The sequence below is a fragment of the Diabrotica virgifera genome, chromosome 1 (genome assembly GCF_917563875.1).
Source record: "Diabrotica virgifera virgifera chromosome 1, PGI_DIABVI_V3a".
Taxonomy (NCBI): Eukaryota; Metazoa; Arthropoda; class Insecta; order Coleoptera; family Chrysomelidae; genus Diabrotica; species Diabrotica virgifera.
The window spans coordinates 275014515-275035019 of record NC_065443.1 but is presented as its reverse complement, the minus strand read 5'-3'; the positions used below and the strand labels follow the sequence as shown (position 1 = coordinate 275035019).

Below are 20505 nucleotides of genomic sequence, written 5' to 3'. Positions count from 1 at the left end.
ATAATTTGTAGAGCGGTAACGATTAATTTCATTTAAGCTGCTAATTAGGGGGTGGTCTTCCCGATTTTTTTTTGCAAAAACAAAAGGGACCAACTTTATTTTGAGCGTAACTTGCTTAAATTTAATGCTAAAAACTTTTTGTAAAAAGAGAAATAAATCTCTTTTTAAACACTTTAAAAAAGTTATAATGGGTTTTCCCCAAAAAGTGCTTAATTTTTTGGATATTTCACTTCGAAATATTATATTTGAAATTTGGTGAATGTGAATCTATTTTTCATTGGCTATAACTCTGGTTTTACGAGATCCAGAGACCTAACGTGTAAACCATTTTTTACATTTGTATAGGCTATATTTTTACTAAGAACGTTTTTTTCGACAAAATACTTACTTTTTGAGTTATTTGCGAAAAACCGTCTAAAAACGTGGTTATTTTGTTGAAAAATGAACATATTCACTCGCAAATAACTCGAAAAGTGTTGACTTGGCGAAAAAGCTCTATAGGACAAAAGTTACCTAAAATTAGTCATTTTACCCATTTCCGGACTTATTTTGGACATATATTTTTTCACCCCCAAAAGGGGGTGAAAGTCACCCCCAGGGCAAATGCACACATCGGCACAATATCACTTTTTTTCTTTGACATGTAAGCTATACGCATGCCAAATTTCATGTCAATCCAAGCGGTTCTTTAAAATTTAGAGCAAAAACCGTGAAAGAATGGACTACTAAAAAGTCATACGAGAATTACCTAAAAATGAAGAACAGAAGACTTATTTGGCAGGAAATAACCAAATACAGTGGAACTAAAACGACGTGCTGGGCGCAATGTGAATCTCTGTATCTTTCCAGCGGTCTATTATATGGGAAGTGGGAAATTCCGGATAGAGTACATCTAGCTCAACAAGTGGTACTGCCAAAATCACAAATTAAAATGATGTTGCACGAACTTTATAGCAGCCTTTCTAGATGACATTTTGGAGTCAAAAAACACTAGCCAGACTTCAAGACCGAGTTTACTGGATCAATTTCCGCCGAGATGTAGTGTAGAAGATTGTTGTAAGAAATGAGATTTATGTAACGGTACAAAAGGCGCTAGAATAAGAAGTTGGCAGAATATATTTTCAGAGAGCCTTTTAAACTACTTGCAGTGGATATTCTCGGTTAACTTCTCGATTCTCGATGACAGAGAGAAGAAACGAGTACTTATTGGTCTCAATGGATTATTTTAGAAAATGGCTTGAAATTGCACCCATTCCTAAACAAGAGACGAATACACTATCAAAAAGCATTCATAATCTACGTCGTATCAAGACATGGAATAAGGGGTCAAATTCGCGGTTTTTATTATTTTTTTTGTGACGCTCTTGATAGAGATAGTGCACCAAAGTTTGGGAATAAATAGGTCATGACGTAACTAATTAAAATCTCCAGGGGCGGAAGGCTGCGTGGCCGACAAAGAGGTGGGGAAGGGGTAAATATAAAAATTATAGTTGGGTTTTTTGTGACGTTCCTGATCGAGATAGTGCACCAAAATTTGGGAACAAGTAGACCATGACATAACTAAGTAAAATCCCCAGAGCCGGAAACCAGATTGGGGGACGAGGATAGTTATAAGGGATTAAAATCGCGGTTGTTATTATTTTTTTTGTGACGCTGATGATCGAGATAGTGCACCAAAATTTGAGAATAAGTAGACCATGACGTAACGAATTAAAACCGCAGGGGCGGAACGCTGCGTGGCCGATAAAGGGGTGGGGACAGGGGTGAATATAAAAATTTAAAGAGGTTTTTTGTGACGTTCCTGATAGAGATAGTGCACCAAAATTTGGGAATAAGTAGACCATGACCTAGCTAAGTAAAATCCCCAAAGCTGGAACTCAGAGTGGGGGACGAGGGTAGTTATAAGGGGTCAAAAATCGCGGTTTTTATTATTTTTTTTCTGACGCTTATGATCGAGAGAGTGCACCAAAATTTGGGAATAAGTAGGCCATGATGTAACTAACTAAAATCTCCAGGGGCGGAACGCTGCGTTGCCGACAAAGTGGTGGAGACAGGGATGAATATAAAAATTATAAGGGGTTTTTCGTGACGTTCCTGATCGAGATGGTGCACCAAAATTTGGGAATAAGTAGATCATGACATAACTAAGTAAAATCCCCAGAGCCGGAAACCAGACAGGGGGAAGAAGGTAGTTATAAGGGGTCAAAGTCGCGGTTTTTATTATTTTTTTTCTGACGCCCATAATCGAGATAGTGCACCATAATTTAGTGCACCATAATTTGGGAATAAGTGGGTCATGACGTAACTAATTAAAATCTCAAGGATCGGAACGCTGCGTGGCCGACAAGACGTGGGGAAGTGGTGGCAGGGGTGAATATATAAATTATAAGGTTTTTTTTTTGACGTTCCTGATAGAGATAGTGCACCAAAATTTGGGAATAAGTAGTTCATGACGTAACTAAGTAAAATACCCAGGGGCGAAACGTTGTTTTTGGGGACAAAGGTGTAGGGGCAGGAGTGAATATATAAATTATAAAGGGTTTTTTGTGACGTTCGTGATAGAGATAGTGCACTAATATTTGGGAATAAATAGGTCATGACGTAACTAATCAAAATCTCTAGGGGCGGAACGCTGTATGGGGAACAAAGGGGTAAGGGCAGGGGTGTATATAAAAATTATAAGAGGTTTTTGTGACGTTCGTAATGGGGATAGTGCACCAAAATTTGGGAATAAGTAAATCATAATGTAACTTAGCAAAATCTCTAGGGACGTTATGGTGCGTGGGAAAACAAAGGGGTGGCGGGCAGGGGTCAATATGCAAAACTTTTGGGTGATGATCGTCGTCGAGAATATGTCCGCAAAATTTCGAGAACAATAATTATAATTATTTGCATAAATCAATGTTATAATATTTTTTTGAAAAATATAAGAAATTTTAATTTTTTCTCTTCATTTTTTATGAAAATATTGTGACACCGTTTTTAACAAAGTTAGCTGACCCCGCCTAGCTGTCCGCCCATTTGGATTTTGATTCTACAATGAATCAATTTTGCAAGTTACGGACATATTCTCGATGACGAGCATAACCCAAACATTTTCGCAGCGTTCCGCCCCTGGAGATTTTTGTTAGTTATGTCATGATCTACTTATTGCCAAATTTTGGGACACTATCTCGATCACGAACGTCACAAAAAAACCACTTATACTGTATATATTCACCCCTGCCCCTACCCCTTTGTGGGACACGCAGCGTTCGCCCTTAAAGATTTTACTTAGTTACGTCATGAACTAGTTATTCCCAAATTTTGGTGCGCTATCTCGATCATGAGCGTCAGAAAAAAGCGTCACTCTAGTTTCCGGCTCTCGGGATTTAACTTAGTTATGGTCATGGTCTACTTATTCCCAAATTTTGGTGCACTATTTCGATCAGTTGTTCCCAAACTAGGTATTCCCAAATTTTGGTGCACTATCTCTATCAACAACGTCACAAAAAAATAATAAAAACCGCGGATTTGACCCCTTATATCTACCCTCGGCCCCCACTCTGGTTTCCGGCCGTTGGAGAAAGTAATGTACACGACTAGTTCAACATATCCCCATATAGTTTTTCCTTATTACTTATCACGCACAAAATCCGCTCCCAGCTCTTAGACTATTGGTACGAACGTCAATGAAAATTAAGACTATTTCCTAGAAATCAAGTGTAATAGAGAGAAAGCAAGACCGGCACTTCACAAAATGCCTAAGCTATTTAAATATCATGTTATATATCTCCTATACTGCTGTACGGAATTAAGTCATGGTCTCTCCCCGACGCTACCTGAAAGAAAATAATTAAGGTTTTCGGAAAGCTTTTATTAGGAATACAAAAAAAAGTAGCTCTTGGCCACAATAAAAATAGCCAAATTCAAATACCTTGGTCACATCCATCATGAGGAAAGGCGAGCCATTGCAACTGCTCCTAATAGTTTTACAGGGAACAGTAGAAATCAAACGGGGATCAGGAAGGCGAACGATTTCCTGGCTGAAAAATGTACGTAGGTGGTTCAACACAACAACCACAAATTTTGTCATAGTAGTAGTATGCAAAGTAAAGTGCATCGAAAAAGACGAAAAAAAATTTTTTTTTGCGATGGGCACAAAAGTTGCCCAATCAACTGTTAAGTATTTTGGTAAATTTTTTTCGAAATTGGAAAATATCTTCTGCCCCCCAAGACAATTAAGAATTTTGAAAAAATGTTAACAGACGAAAAAAATTTTTATTTCGAAACGAAAATGTTAGAGCTCACAAAAGTTGCCTAACACACTATTTAATATTTTAGTAAAATTTCGTTGAAATAAAAAAATATTTTCTGCCCACCACGGCAACTAAAAATTAGAAAAAATACATTAATATGCGTATTTTTTTAAGGGAAATGTAATACCGTATAGAACTTGAATAAATAAATTCGGTTTAATAGGCTATTGATTATATTCAAAATAAGATAGCTAAAAGAAACTACAACGTTAACGGGGTTTTATTATTTCATATGGTCAATGGACATCTATATATGAAAAAACCGCGGAGTGCTACCATTTAAAGGGGTGCGTTTTTGAGAAATGAGTGAATTAGTCCCTGGGCACAGGTTACATTACGGTGAATTCTGTGCACTTTTGGTACAAACATATCTACATAAAAATTATTCCTGGTTAAATTTCCTATCTAAATATCACTTTTTAAAGTCAATGGTACTTTTTTTTACAAAAATATATTGAAAGGAAAAAGCACAAAGAGACCCAAAAGAAAGAAATTTTGTTTTTTGTCCCATAACTTTTTTCCACGAGGATATAGGTATAGATATTGCTTTACAGAAAAAAAACTTACATATTTCTCCTTTAAAATGTTTTTAGTAGAGGTAATTAAAATTTATAGTTTTCGAAATATGATTTTTCAAAATTTGCCTCTCACAGCAATTTTGGGCAATTTTCCTTGTTATTTCACAAATATTGTTCTGTAACTTTTTTCTACGTAACTTTAGGTATATTCATTGGTACACGTAATAGGAATAGAAATCAATTACCTTTAAAATGGTCTACAGTATAACGTTGTACGACTTTTTTTTTAAGATATTATGTTTTTTCAAGGTTTTATACTTTTAACGATTTTTTATATTATAATATAAACATAAAAAAATATTTTTATATAATACATTATATATTAAGTATATAATAATATTATATTATATATAGTATATATAGTATAATATTATATTATATATTATAAATTGTATAATACCTAATATAAAAAATAATATTTTTTATATTTTTCACGATTATTTTTGAAATTTCTCATTATAACTTTTTTTCTTGTACATGAGTATACGATATATTGCTCAATAAAGAGGGCTTACTTTCTGTTCTTTAAAATGGTGTATCATCTATATTTAAATTAAAAAAAAATCAAAATCAAAGTCCATCTCTTCGTTAGCATTAGCTTCAATATCTTCCGCTGACACTTCAGTTATCTTAGAGTTCCCACAATTAGTACCCATGCACACGCACCCTTTGCAGAATATTGAACAACTAATTCCTATCTTCCTACAACCGTAGTTTTTTGTACATCCTTTGGTACATTTACATGCAATTTTTTCAAGCAAAGCTTGTGGTGCAGGAGCTTTGACAGTAAAAATTGGAATTAATCCATATTTTGAAGTGTGCCCGGACGAGCCAAGTGATCCAAAGTATTACATAAAAAATAAGATTCAATCATAACACACAATCACATAAAAAAGTTATAATGAGGAATTTAAAAAATAATCCTAAAATCAAAAATCGTTGCAAGTACTTATTACATTTTGAAAAAGCATATCTTATTCAAAAATAATTCTAGAATTTTTTTATAATACGCCATTTTAAAGTAAACAGAATAAGCTTTCTTTTTTATTGTATAATATATACCTAAAAGTAGAAAAAAAAGTTATAATGGGAAATTAAAAAATAATCGTAAAAAATATAAAAACTCGTTAAAAGTATAAAGTCTTGAAAAAGATAACCTCTTTAAAAGAAGTCGTACAACATTACAGAGTAGAACATTTTAAAGGTAATTGATTTCTATTCCTCTTACATGTACCATTGCATATGCCTAAAGTTACGTAGAAAAAAGGTTCAGAACAATATTTGCGAAATAACAAGGAAATTTGCCTAAAATTCCTGTGAGTGGCGAAATTTGAAAAATCATATTTCGAAAACTTTAAATCCTAATGACCTCTACAAAACACCATTTTAAAGAGAAAATGTGTAAGTTTTCTTCTGTAAAGCAATGTCTATACCTATATCCCCGTGAACAAAAGTTATGGGACAAAAAACAAAATTTCTTTCTTTTGGGTTTCTTTGTGCTTTTTCTTTTGAATATATTTTTGTAAAAAAAAGTATCTTTGACTTTAAAAAGTTATATTTAGATAGGAAATTTAACCAGGAACAATTTTTATGTAGACGTGTTTGTACCAAAAGTGCATAGAACTCACCCTAATGTAACCTATGCCCAGGGACTAATTCACCCATTTCTCAAAAACGCACCCCTTTAAATGGTAGCACTCCGCGGTTTTTCCATATATAAAGATTCATTGACCATATGAAATAATAAAACCCCGTTAACGTTGTAGTTCCTTTCTATAGTACATAATACATAGCCTATAAATTGGAAAATATTTTCTGGTTTCACAAGGCAATTAAAAATTTTACTTTTAATATTAAAATAAAAATAAAGCAAAGTACAAAATTAGGTATATTACAAAAAATATTGTAAAAGCATTCTATTCGAAGATGTCTTCCGATTTAGCATTAAAGTGAGGCATAGTTTTTCTGGAATCAATTAGAGTTTTTATAAATCCATCCCTCGAATACGCTCCATAAACTGCTAGAGAAGCTTGTGTCACAAGCTTGACACATCGTTCTACACATCATTGTTTGTGGCAGTGATATTCCTCAATCTCAATGTTAAAAGGGTCTAAGTTAGGATTGTTAATAAAATCTCGCAGATTTTCACTCGAAACTTCTTTTGATGTCCAAGGGGTAGATCATTTGAATGTCGCAGACATACAAACCTCTGAAGCGGTTTTTTAAGATGTTCTTATAACAGCCATATATTACATCGCACTTAACTCCAGTATTTACGACTGTTTCGTCACATGCAATAGCTGGATTTGATACTTATTGATTACTAGACAGCGGATATCCATATCCGAAATATTTGCACCCTGGTTCATGCGCAAGAAGTGTTATGCGTTCTTCCACGATCGATTGACCATAAAACTTGGTATTGTTTTTTACATGAGCTAAAGTTTTGTCTTTGCGTCGGTAACTTTCTTCTTTTACCGTTGTCCTCTCTAATTATATTTGTTTTTGTTTTCCCTATCAATCGAGCTTATTACCATTTTTATTGGACCCCTTTAACTTAATAGAAATTCGCGATCATCCAGAGGCACTTTTTGAGATTTTATACAAAGACAATTAATCAGTGTGTCACATTTGCATGCTGCAAGATCGAAACATGTAGTTTTACTTTTGTTCTTAAAGCATTGAATTTTAGTTTTGTAAAATTCATTGTTTTGCCGGTTCTTAAATGGTTTCATAAGTTTCATATATTTGTCATGATAGGCTTTTAAAAGCTGAATAATTCTTGTATGTTAAATTATTGGCCATAAAGCCTTTTTTCATATTTCCTCCAATTTAATTGCCACCTCATTGGCAATACCAGAAAATTCTGGCACTTTCTTGCGGAGTTTTTATCCTCTTGCAATCACAAAACTCCATCGCTTGTTTGTATTTCGGTAAAACATTTTCATGTATATTTGGTGGTTGCCCAAAAATGGGGCGGTCCACAGCACATCTTGATTTTATTCTCCATGGTCCTGGTTTATCTATTTTAAAAATCTTTAATTTACAAACAACAATAATAACAAAGTAAGGCATCGCACCAAACATAAGTGAAAATTACACGCACGGACTCACGAAGCGGGATATTTCAAAGGGGTTGGGGAGACTGAAAAAACAAATAAAATTTTAAATATCGTTTAAATTTGTAATTGACAACATTTTAAGTTTTCTTTAATTGATCTTAGATCGACTTAGCACATACCTATTTTATTCCAAATAATATAAATTGAAATTTCCATAAAAATCAGATATTTAATAAAATTCAAGGTCGTTGGGAGGGCAGAAATTTCGCTTAGAAAAAAAATTTAAAAATACTAATATGCTGAAAAATAACACTAGCAACTTTATCACGCTATTAGATCATTTCGAACTTTTATTTTTTCGATGCACCCTAATGCACAGTACAGATTACCATGTTGGATTCTAACATCGGAAACGGATAATAATATGTACTACAAAAAATATTAAAAAAGGGCCCAAGCGCATCCAAGAGTATGTTGTCCCCCTTATCAACACATCACTAATTGAATTACCCTGTAAATTATTTCAATTATATTGAAATTTTTACGATAGGTTTATTTTTCTATCCTGTATAATTAGACAAAAAATTTCCAAAATCTAATAATCAAGTGCAATACAATCCTCTTTTATAATCCTTTTGTATAATCGTTATTGCAAAACCCGACCAAGGTGAATCCCATTCTCCAATAACCTGCTCACTTTACTAGATTATGCAGTCTGCTTCTTGGAAGTTTTGATTTATTGCTTTAAGTGATAAACTATTCCAAATACAATTTTCTTATCATTTTTCTTTGTTTTTATTGTTCGAGGTCGTCTTTAGTTTGGAACTGTTTGTTCGATTAATTAATGCATTAATATCTGAGAATGGTAATTCACTGCGTAAAGATAAAAAGTAAATCCCCTTGGACTATGGTATATTCCGTGCTAAAAAGGTATATAAGAATATATCCTCATTGAACACCATATCAGTCTTCAAGACAAGTATCTAATACATAACTAAAAACATTATTAATAAAAACACGATGAAGTGTGTACTTTTTTCTATTTTCTTATTCGCCATTGTTGCTAGCATTAATTCTTCTCCAATTGGCCAAGAACAGCCAAAAGTTGATGAACCAGATGTATTGATTCCTGAAGATTATAATCCAGAACAAAAAGGTATGTCTTTTGTACACATGAAATATACATTTTTATATTCTTTGTTGTAATAATTGATTATAATATATTATCTTAGTCTAGATTTTAAATAATTTCTCATATTAAGGAGGTAGGCCCAAAATCTTGGTCCAATGCTACTTAAATGCATTAATTTTTAAAAATCCTGAGAAAACTAATGAGTATTTTTGAAAAATTTAAACGCAGAATTAGGGAAGTGCATATAGATTTTCACTTCGAAAAAAATCAAACAAGATAGAGCTTTTTGTAATTTCATTAAAAAATGTTTATTAAACAATATATCAAAACGTTCTACTCGAGAACTGGGTGCTTCGTTTTTTATTAAACAAATTAACTACGCAATTAGATGTTTTTTTCAATAACTCCGAAAATATAAATTTTAGAACAAAACTGATTTGATCATTGAAAAATTCAGATTATTTTACAAAAAAAAACCTTTTATAAAGAATTTTCTAAAATTAAATCTGTATCTTCTATAATTTTTAATTATAACGCTAAAGTCACCCTTCTCACAAACATTGGCGCACTGTAAACTAACGTACGGCGAAGTGCATGGTTGAGTTATTTTAATGTAATTCTTTAACTAATGGATCAAATGAAATTTTACAAAATAAACATGAAAGAAGAATTATTAAGATATCTTATGGTTATAATAGATAGAAATAAAATGTATGGGCATAACTACGGTGTGGGCGGAAATTGAGCCTTACATGAATGTTGTTTAAAAATGATTTAAAAATATGTAACTAATACAGTTTTTCTTATAAAACTTTCAGTTTTGCACAACTTAACTTTCAAGCATCTTGCTAAATGATGTTTCATTCAAAAAAATCTCAAAAATTTAGTTCAAATGATATGACGTCTCAAAAAACGTAATTTTTGAAATCTTCGTAGTTTTATAGAATTACCACCAATTTAAGACAGTATTACTCAAGTTTGAACAGATCTATTACAGTTTTATAAGCACTTTTTTAAAGCTTTGGATGTAATCCCTAAAATGCACTAAATTATTTTACTTTAGAAATGAAATAAACTATTTCTTTTTAAGAAAATATAGAAAGATAACAAAAATTTAATAAAAAAACCGAAAATTACCAGCTAAAAAAATGTTTGTACAAAGTGATCAAAACTTTTTTCTGTAAAACTTACCTAAAATACATTTAATAATAAGCTTCAAAAATACTAAATGTTCAGCAAAAAATTTTCAGCAAATTTTTTTTAGCTCTTATACAGTATGTCTGCGTAACTTGGAACCTATTGATAACTTTTTTATTATCAGTTTTACGAAAAAAAGTTATTCTTTATAAAATACTCTACATCGTATATAATCCAAGATGATATCATCAAATATCAAATTTAGTTAATGTTATACGAGCTATGTCAAAAAATATGAATTTCACTCAAGAGTAAAGTACCATTACATTTCACAATATCGAAAATTGTTATTAAGAAAAGTTGTTTGGAATTAAAAAATTTGTTTTAGTGTTCAATTACATCCTTCTAATTAAAATATTGTGAATAATAAGGGCACTTAACTCTTAAAAAAAATTCATATTTTTTACATACCTCATATAAAATTAAAAAAGTTTGATGTCTGGTGGTTGTACCTTAGATTATAGACCAGGGAGAGTATTTTATGAAAAATAACTTTTTTTTCGTAAAATTGATAATAAAATAGTTATCATAATTGTAATAAAATTATGATAAGTATCCGTAATTTGAGGAAAAATTTAATTTTTTTTTTCGATTAGGATGATGTAATTGTTAGACATAGTTTTTAATTTCAAACAACTTTTCATAATAGCATTCTTTGATATGCTGGAATATAAAGGTACTTTACTCTTTAACGAAATTCATGTTTTTGACATAACTCGTATAAAATTGATACAATTTTATATCTAATGGTTGAGTTTGAGATTTTTTACTATTCAGAGTATTTCATTAAAATAACTTTTTTTCGTAAGATTGACAATAAAAAAGTTTTCCATGTGGTTCCTAGCTACGCAGACACACTGTATAAGAGCTTCTGTATAAGAATTTTCAAATTGCAATGCCATATTCGGATTCAGCATAATCAAAAACAAAATAGAAACATATAATTTGATCAAAGTAAAATGATGAATTTAAGGATAATTTTAAAATTATTTATACAAAAATATTGTTATTGTTTAAACAATTAATAAACAATTAGCCGCCAAATCTGGAGTAAAACTTTTTACTTTAACATGTATATAAACTAACAAAAAAAGTTTTAGAAAAATATAAGCTTGTTTGAATTTTTCCGAAAGAATGCATGTTTTCGTTCTAATTGCACTCCCCTAAATGAAATATTACATTATTACCGAGGGCCGAAAGTCCGTGGAAACTTCTATAATGTTTATTTTAATAATTTACAGAGGTGAAAAAATAAAAAATTTAGTGTGATCCTCAATTTCAAATGTTTTATGCGAAAGAAACTTTTTATTTATTCTAAGGGACTTTCGGCGCTCGGTAATACTGCAATCATTCTGCGTTTAAATTTTTCAAAAATATTTATTAGTTTTCTCATGATTCAAAAAAATGGATGCATTTAAATAGCGTTGGGCAAAAATGTTGTGCCTACCCACTTAAATAATTATTATTTTAATTTTCTCTTTCCATTTTAATTGTGTATTATTTTGTTTATATATGAATAGTTAGATCCGTATAAAATACTTTTGATCTTTGATCTAGGTAATTTTATCCGGTCTCGATCATGATTGTCCTTGACATTGAAATGCTAGACATAGTCCGTTCTTTAACGGTAAAATATTGCAAAACCTCTAAATTTTAAAGAACCGCTTGGATTGACATGAAATTTGGCATACACATAGCTAACAAGTCAAAGAAAAAAAAGTGATATTGTGCCGATATGTGCTTTTGCCCTGGGGGTAGTTTTCACCCCCTCTTGGGAGTGAAAAAATATTCGTCCAAATAAAGTCAGGAAATGGATAAATTGGCTAATTTTAAGTAACTTTTGTTCTATAGAGTTTTTTCACTAAGTCAATACTTTTCCAGTTATTTGGCAGTGAATATGTTCATTTTTTCAACCAAATAACCACGCTTTTAGACGGTTTCTCGCAAATAACTCAAATAGTAAGTATTTTGTCGAAAAAACATTCTTAGCAAAAATATAGCCTGTAAAAAATTTAAAAAAAAAATGGTGTGTATGTCACGTCTTTACACCTAGTAGAAGCAGAGTTATAGCTAATGAAAAATTGGTTCATATTCGTCAAATTCCAAATGGAATACTTTAACGTGAAATAACCAAAAATGAAGCAGATTTCGGGGAAAACTCATTACAACTTATTTAAAGTGTTTAAAAAATGCTTTATTTTTGTTTTATAAAAAAAATTTCTAGCATAAAAATTAAACAAGTTACGCTCAAAATAAAGTTAGTCCCTTTTGGTTTTGGTAAAAAAATCGAGAAAATCACCCCCCAATTAGTATCTTAAATGAACTTAGTCGTTACGACTTCACAAGTTTCTTGACTCGTATATATATTGTTTATATGATCTGTAAGTTTCATCGTTTCTAAGTCCTTATTATTGAAAGGGCTATAGTTAAAAGGGGTTGAACGAGTCACTGATCACGAATGTATGCAAATTTAGAAACCTCAAATCTTAATCAATTTTTGTCTAACAGAAAAACAAAAAATACATAATATTCAGAAAAGCAAATCTGACTTTTTTTGTTTTTCGAGATTTTTGGTATCTCCAACAATTTTTAAGTTATTTTGAAAAAAAGCATATTTTCCAAAATTTAAGTTTTTAAAAATTTTATTTTGAAACCAAATTTTTTCAAAAATAAGCACTTTGAATCGATGAAACTTACAGATCATATAAACACAACATAAGTAAAATAATTTGTGGAGCGGTAACGATTAATTTAATTTAAGTTGCTAATTAGGGGGTGGTCTTCCCGATTTTTTTTGCAAAAACAAAAGGGACCAACTTTATTTTGAGCGTAACTTGCTTAAATTTAATGCTAGAAACTTTTTGTAAAAACAGAAATAAAGCTTTTTTTAAACACTTTAAAAAAGTTATAATAGATTTTGCCCAAAAAATGCTTAATTTTTTGGATATTATACGTCGGAATATTCTATTTGAAATTTGGTGAATATGAATCTATTTTTCATTGGCTATAACTCTGGTTCTACCAGATCCAGAGACTTAACGCGTACACCATTTTTTTTACTTTTTATAGGCTATATTTTTGCTAAGAACGTTTTTTTCGACAAAATACTTACTTTTTGAGTTATTTGCGAAAAGCCGTCTAAAAATGTGGTTATTTTGTTGAAAAATGGACATATTCACTTGCAAATAACTCGAAAAGTGTTGACTTGGCGAAAAAGCTCTATAGAACAAAAGTTACTTAAAATTAGTCAGTTTACCCATTTCCGGACTTAGTTTGAACATATATTTTTTCACCCCCCAGAGGGGGTGAAAGTCACCCCCAGGGCAAAAGCACACATCGGCACAATATCATTTTTTTTCTTTGACATGTAAGCTATACGTACGCCAAATTTCATGTCAATCCAATTGGTTCTTTAAAATTTAGAGCAAAAACCGTGAAAGAATGGACAAACGCGGAAAAGCTGCACAAGTGCACAGATGTTGTGTTGAACCAGGTTTTGAGGTTTTTTAACCAGGATGTTCTTCTTCTTCCTGGACCTCGCTTTCCAAATATTTTTCCTTGCAGGATGGCTTGTAGGAGGGCAGATCTGGATTCATTTCGCATAATGTGTCCAAAGTATTCCAACTTTCGAGATTTGATGGTGGTTAGTATTTCCCGGTTCTTCCCCATTCTTCTAAGAACCTCCTCATTTGTGACCCGATCAGTCCATGGGATTTTAAGAATTCTCCGATATAGCCACATCTCAAATGCTTCCAACTTTCGTCTACACATCTTTTCATCTACATATATTATATTATGTAAGGATACAAAATTTTATGTAACCGTATGTTGGTATATAGGTATAATATTGATCATCTACTTTTACTTGTATTACTCAACAAATTGTTGTTCCTTGATTCCATTTTAGACCAGGGCGCATCTGCAAAAATATTAGTACATTTGGACGTTGAGAGGTGACTCAAATTTTTTTGCAGAAATTGCTTGAAAATAACTCAGGTAATAATATTTGAGTTATCCTCCCTCTCAAAAAGGTCCGGAACATTGTTTAAATAATCAAAATGTCAAAAAATGAAGTTAAGATTCGATTTTTTTCTTGGTTTTTTGATTACAACTTTAAAAGTATTCATTTTCAAGAAAAGTTATACTAACATAAAAGTTGCGTAATTAAATTTGGTACAATATAGAATTAGTTAAAAATTTAAAAAATAGTCACCCTTGTTGCAAAATAGCAATAATTGCGATAAAACCATACAAAAACAAGTATTCGCATTTTCCGTTTTTCAACCATTTATTTTACACTTAGGACCTTTATATATCAACCAGAAAAACCTTATTACACAATAAAACAATACTATAAATTTCATTAAGATCGGTTCAACAGATTTTGCAAAATAAATTTTGCAATCCAGCTTTCGCAAAAAAAATTCATTTTTTCAAAATGTTACAGGATTGAAAATAAAGAAGATAGCAAATTGAATTTTTTTTACTTATAGAAGTTTACTGTACCTTTCATTTGCAATTTGCAAAATTAAAATCGATTAACTACCACGGCGTCAGAAATTTTTTTAAATAAACATTAATTATTGGTGCTACGCGCAGGACAGCGGATAGTTTGCTCTGATTGGGCATTCCAATGACCTTTGATAGTAATTGATACATTTTAATTTTTATTACATTTCGATATAAATAATTAAATTTGTTTATTGCAAAATAAAAACACATACTCTATCCTTTGAAATAACACTTTTTTAGCAAAAACTTTCTTTGTTCATATATTTTAATTTAGAAAATAAGAGTTTATTATTTATAAACATATGCAATTGTTTAAACAATATTTCACAAACAATAATACAATTAGTTTGATTTTTGTGGAATTAAAATATTAAAATACAACAAAATATAAAGTAAGTAAATAATATATTAGATCAAGGTTGGAAGAAATTTTGGTGGAAATCAACTTGTGTGAATCGAACACCGCTGTCCTGCGCGTAGAACCAAAAATTAATGTTTATTTAAAAAGTTTCCTGATGCCGTGGTAACTAATCGATTTTAATTTTGTAAATTGTAAATGAAAGATACAGTACACTTCTATAAGCAAAAAAAAATCAACTTGCTATCTGCTTTATTTTCAGTCCTGCAACATTTTTAAAAAATGAATTTTTTCTGCGAAAGCTGGATTGCAAAATTTATTTTGCAAAATCTATTAAACCGATCTTAATGAAATTTACAGTGTTGTTTTACTATATCCTAAAGTTTTTCTGGGTAAAATATAAAGGTTCTAAGTGTAGCATAAATGGTTGAAAAACGTAAAATGCGAATACTTGTTTTTGTATGGTTTTATTGCAATTATTGCTATTTTGCAACAAGGGTGACTACTTATTAAATTTTTAACCAATTCTATATTGTTGGAAATTTAATTACGCAACTTTTATGTCCGTACAACTTTTCTCACACATGAATAGTTTTAAAGTTATAATCAAAAAACGAAGAAAAAAATCAAAATTTTCCTTCATATTTTGACATTTTGATTATTTAAACAATGTTCCGGACCATTTTGAGTGGGAGGATAACTCAAATATTGTTATTTGAGTTATTTTTAAGCAATTTCTGCAAAAAAATTTGAGTCACCTCTCAACGTCCATCTCAAAACAGATGCGCCCTAGACTATTTAATTTGTTGTAAGTTACATAGTAGCATGGCACAGGTTCTACTCGTCTTTCAGAATTGTGTATAAGTACATATATTTTTTTGTGATAATACCTTTCTTCTTGGATAATTCTTTGATTTACTTTTGTTGCTATAATTCCTGTTAGTATCATGACTGTTATTTTCAATAAATTTATAATTTCGTCGCCTTAGTACTATAACTTGATAACTCCAAAATTGACGGTTTTGAGATAACTAGTTCACAAGATGTATTTTATTTGCCTCCATATTGTGTAAAAACTTGATAGCTCACTTCAAACGGGTTAAGTATTTATTTATGATTGACGAAAGTTGATAAAACTCAAATGCCACTAATATTCAGTGCTAAAACTTGACAAGATAAGTTATCAAGCTATTATTTAATCGAAATAATCGTGAATACGACATACAATGAATGCTATAACTAGATAACTCGAGTTATCTAGTTTTAGCACGTGTTTCTCTGAAACCATTGAACTTACCACATAATTGCTATCTGTTTATTCGGTTCATTTTAATGCAAGAATTCGAGAATTGTTAGCAGATCTGGCAACCCCCATGGCAGAGGGCTAATTTTCAACAAAATAATGTTTAAAATATTAGTTGTGTTAAAAAGTTCACTTATATGCGACTTAGCACAACATGCGACATTACCAAATGTTAACATTATGGTAGTGCTAAAAGTTGATAACTTTAATTTTTCGTGTTTTTTTCCATATTGGAAAACAAATTTACACCATATTCCTAAATATATCAGTTGCCAAAAAGTTAAGGAACAGTATTTTAGAGCCGCAGAGTAAGTTCCGTATTTACCAACACCATGGTAGCAGCACAAATATCTTTAAAATCTTTAAACTCGTTTATCTCAAAACTACTAATTTCGAGTTATCAAGTTATAGTATTAAGGCGACGATTTGATAATAATTATTCGTGACTTTTCCGTCATTTTTCCAGTTTTATAATTACCATTATCTAAATAGGTATAGTAGTTTTACGTTTACTTAGATAATATGCTTACTATTTTTATTTTGCACTTATGATCTCGTGTCCCCAACACATAGTTTCGTTTCTGGTAACAACTTTCATATATTTCAGTTGGCGTCCATTACACTGGAAACAATTTTCTCTCTGTGTATTCAGTTTATTTTTTTTTAGTATAACGTATAACTAAAAGGATTTTTATACAATGTGCGTTTATTTTTAGAGGAACACTCCAGAGTAAAGAGATTTACCTGCGACGTACTCAGCGTGGAAGCGAAAGGTGTCAAGTTAAATGATGCTGCATGCGCTATTCGTTGCCTCACTCTTGGCAAAGCAGGAGGATGGTGCGACAGGCACAAAGTGTGTAACTGCAGAAAATAAAATAATATAAAAGATTTATAAAAATTTTTTGATTTTTTTTTTGATGACCTTCGCTTCTATTATTTAGCATGATATTTGTTATCATTAATAGAATATTAAAATCTTTATGCCACATCCCATAATATTCCTTTGAATTTCAGCCAACATACAAGTGGTTGCATACCAAATTAGGACGCAGCTAAAACTGCTATAACTAATGTAGTCAACACGTATTATATTAGGGATAAAAAGAATATTTGTAAATAGTCCGTTCATTAACGGTAAAATATTGCAAAATCTCTAAATTTTAAAGAACCGTGTGGATTGACATGAAATTTGGCATACACATAGCTAACAAGTCAAAGAAAAAAAGTGATATTGTGCCGATATGTGCTTCTGCCCCGGGGGTGCTTTTCACCCCCTCTTGGGGGTGAAAAAGTATTCGTCCAAAGTAAGTCCGGAAATTGATAAACTGGCTAATTTTAAGTAACTTTTGTTCTATGGAGTTTTTTCACTAAGTCAATACTTTTCGAGTTATTTGGCAGTGAATATGTTCATTTTTTCAACGAAATAACCACGCTTTTAGACGGTTTTTCGCAAATAACTCAAATAGTAAGTATTTTGTCGAAAAAACGTTCTTATAAAAAATATAGCCTGTAAATTTTTTTAAAAAATGGTGTATATATCACGTCTCTACACCTAGTAGAAGCAGAGTTATAGCTAATAAAATATAGGTTCATATTCGTCAAATTCCAAATGGAATAATTTAACGTGAAATAACCAAGAACGAAGCACCTTTCGGGGAAAACTCATTACAACTTATTTAAAGTGTTTAAAAAATGCTTTATTTTTGTTTAAAAAAAAAAATTTCTAGCATAAAAATTAAACAAGTTACGCTCAAAATAAAGTTAGTCCCTTTTGGTTTTGGTAAAAAAATCGAGAAAATCACCCTTAATTAGTATCTTAAATGAACTTAATCGTTACGACTTCACAAGTTTCTTGACTCGTGTATATATTGTTTATATGATCTGTAAGTTTCATCGGCTCAAATTCCTTATTATTGAAAGGGCTGTAGTTAAAACGGGTTGAACGAGTCACTGATCACGAATGTATGCAAATTTAGAAACACCAAATCTTAATCAATTTTTGTCTAACAGAAAAACAAAAAAATACATGATATTCAGAAAAGCAAATCGGACTTTTTTTGTTTTCTGAGATTTTTGGTATCTCTAACAATTTTTAAATTATTTTGAAAAAAAACATGTTTTTCAAAATTTAAATTTTTAAAAATTTTATTTTGAAACCAATTTTTTTCAAAAATAAGCAATTTGAATCGATGAAACTTACATATCATATAAACACAACATAAGTAAAACAATTTGTGGAGCGGTAACGATTAATTTCATTTAAGTTGCTAATTAGAGGGTGGTCTTCCGGATTTTTTTTTTTTTTTTTTAAACAAAAGGGACCAACTTTATTTTGAGCGTAACTTGCTTAACTTTAATGCTGGAAGCTTTTTGTAAAAACAAAAATAAAGCTTTTTTAAACACTATAAAAAAATTATAATGGGTTTTCCCCAAAAAGTGCTTAATTTTTTGGATATTGCACGTCGAAATGTTCTATTTGAAATTTGGTGAATATTAATCTATTTTTCATTGGCTATAACTCCGGTTCTACGAGATCCAGAGACCTACCGCGTACACCATTTTTTTTACTTTTTTATAAGCTATATTTTTGCTAAGAACGGTTTTTTCGACAAAATACTTACTTTTTGAGTTATTTGCGAAAAAGCGTCTAAAAATGTGGTTATTTTGTTGAAAAATGAACATATTCACTCGCAAATAACTCGAAAAGTGTTGACTTGGCGAAAAAGCTCTATAGAACAAAAGTTACTTAAAATTAGTTAATTTACCCATTTCCGGACTTATTTTGGACAAATATTTTTTCACCCCCAATAGGGGGTGAAAGTCACCCCCAGTAAGCTATACGTATGCCAAATTTCATGTCAATCCAAGCGGTTCTTTAAAATTTAGAGCAAAAAACCGTGAAAGAATGGACTAAAATAAAATATAACCAAATCAATACCCTTGAATCTACTTTCCTCCAAGTAAAAAAAAACTTACCTGAAATATATATATATCAATTCAGACAAAAGAGGTATTTTAAGAAGAATAGAAAAATGATCACTGGAAGTGTTTTCCAAAAGAAATGGATTATTTTTATAGTCTGCTAGAGGAAGTATGGCGCTTTATAACAGGGCAAAGAACCGGAAACCCCACATACTACAAATGAAGAAGTTAATATAATTACACAGGAATTTCAAAAAACCTAAAAAGCTGAAGAACAGAAAATCTGCAGGAAAAGATGGAAAATCAAACGAATTATTGAAATATTGCTGAGCAGCGCTGACAGCATGTAATGAGGACGTATACATAAGGAAAGAGAAGTACTTTTAACAATTAAAAGAAGAAAACTGAGATATATGGGACATGTTTAATCAATGGATAAGTTTAGCAGACGAAAAATGGGGTTTCTTTAGTGAAAGATTGTATAAAGATGCAATATTCTTCGTAAAGCAAATTATTGAGAAACAACTAGTAAATAACAGACCAGAATTTCTGTGTCTTATTGACATGAAGAAAGCATTTGATGGAGTAAGCCATCTTCTGTATAATGGAGAAGTTTCCATAAATATCATAAAAACTATTGCAATCATCTGCCCCAACAACAAAGAGAAGTCAGAATAAAGGGACAACTTACAGAACCTACAGATATAGGAAGCAGAATTAGACTCATTAGACTCATTGTGCCATCTGCCTTTTAATTTATTCATCGATGAAATTATCAAAAGTGTCAACAAAGGAAAGAGGTACATAATGGAAAGCAGAAAATAAAGATACTCTGTTACGTCGACGATGCAATATTAATAGCCCAAAATTAAGATAGCCTGCAAAGACTACTCCACAGGTTTTATATAAGAGCAAAATAATTTAAGAGACTAAAACAATCATAGTCAGCGACGACCTGGTCGAAGTATTGAACAAATAGTGGAAATAAAATACCTTCGAATTACACTGTCCAGTTATGGACACAAAAGTTAAAGATAAACCTGGACGAAAATGTTAAAGATAAACTACAAAAAGTACATAGCCTAACAGGGTGCCTTAGTAACACTGTAAGGCGAAACCGACATATCAATACGGAGATCAAGT

At 31.0% G+C, this 20505-nt stretch overlaps 1 protein-coding gene across 1 annotated transcript; it reads left to right on the top strand.

The window, feature by feature from the left end:
- The first annotated feature begins 8783 nt into the window (after positions 1-8783).
- On the top strand, positions 8784-17338 carry LOC126884612 (tenecin-1-like). Its single transcript, XM_050650657.1, has 2 exons — positions 8784-9094; positions 17157-17338. The coding sequence occupies exons 1-2, from the start codon at positions 8959-8961 to the stop codon at positions 17312-17314; spliced, it is 294 nt and encodes a 97-aa protein (XP_050506614.1). The 5' UTR covers positions 8784-8958; the 3' UTR covers positions 17315-17338.
- The last annotated feature ends 3167 nt before the right edge of the window (positions 17339-20505 follow it).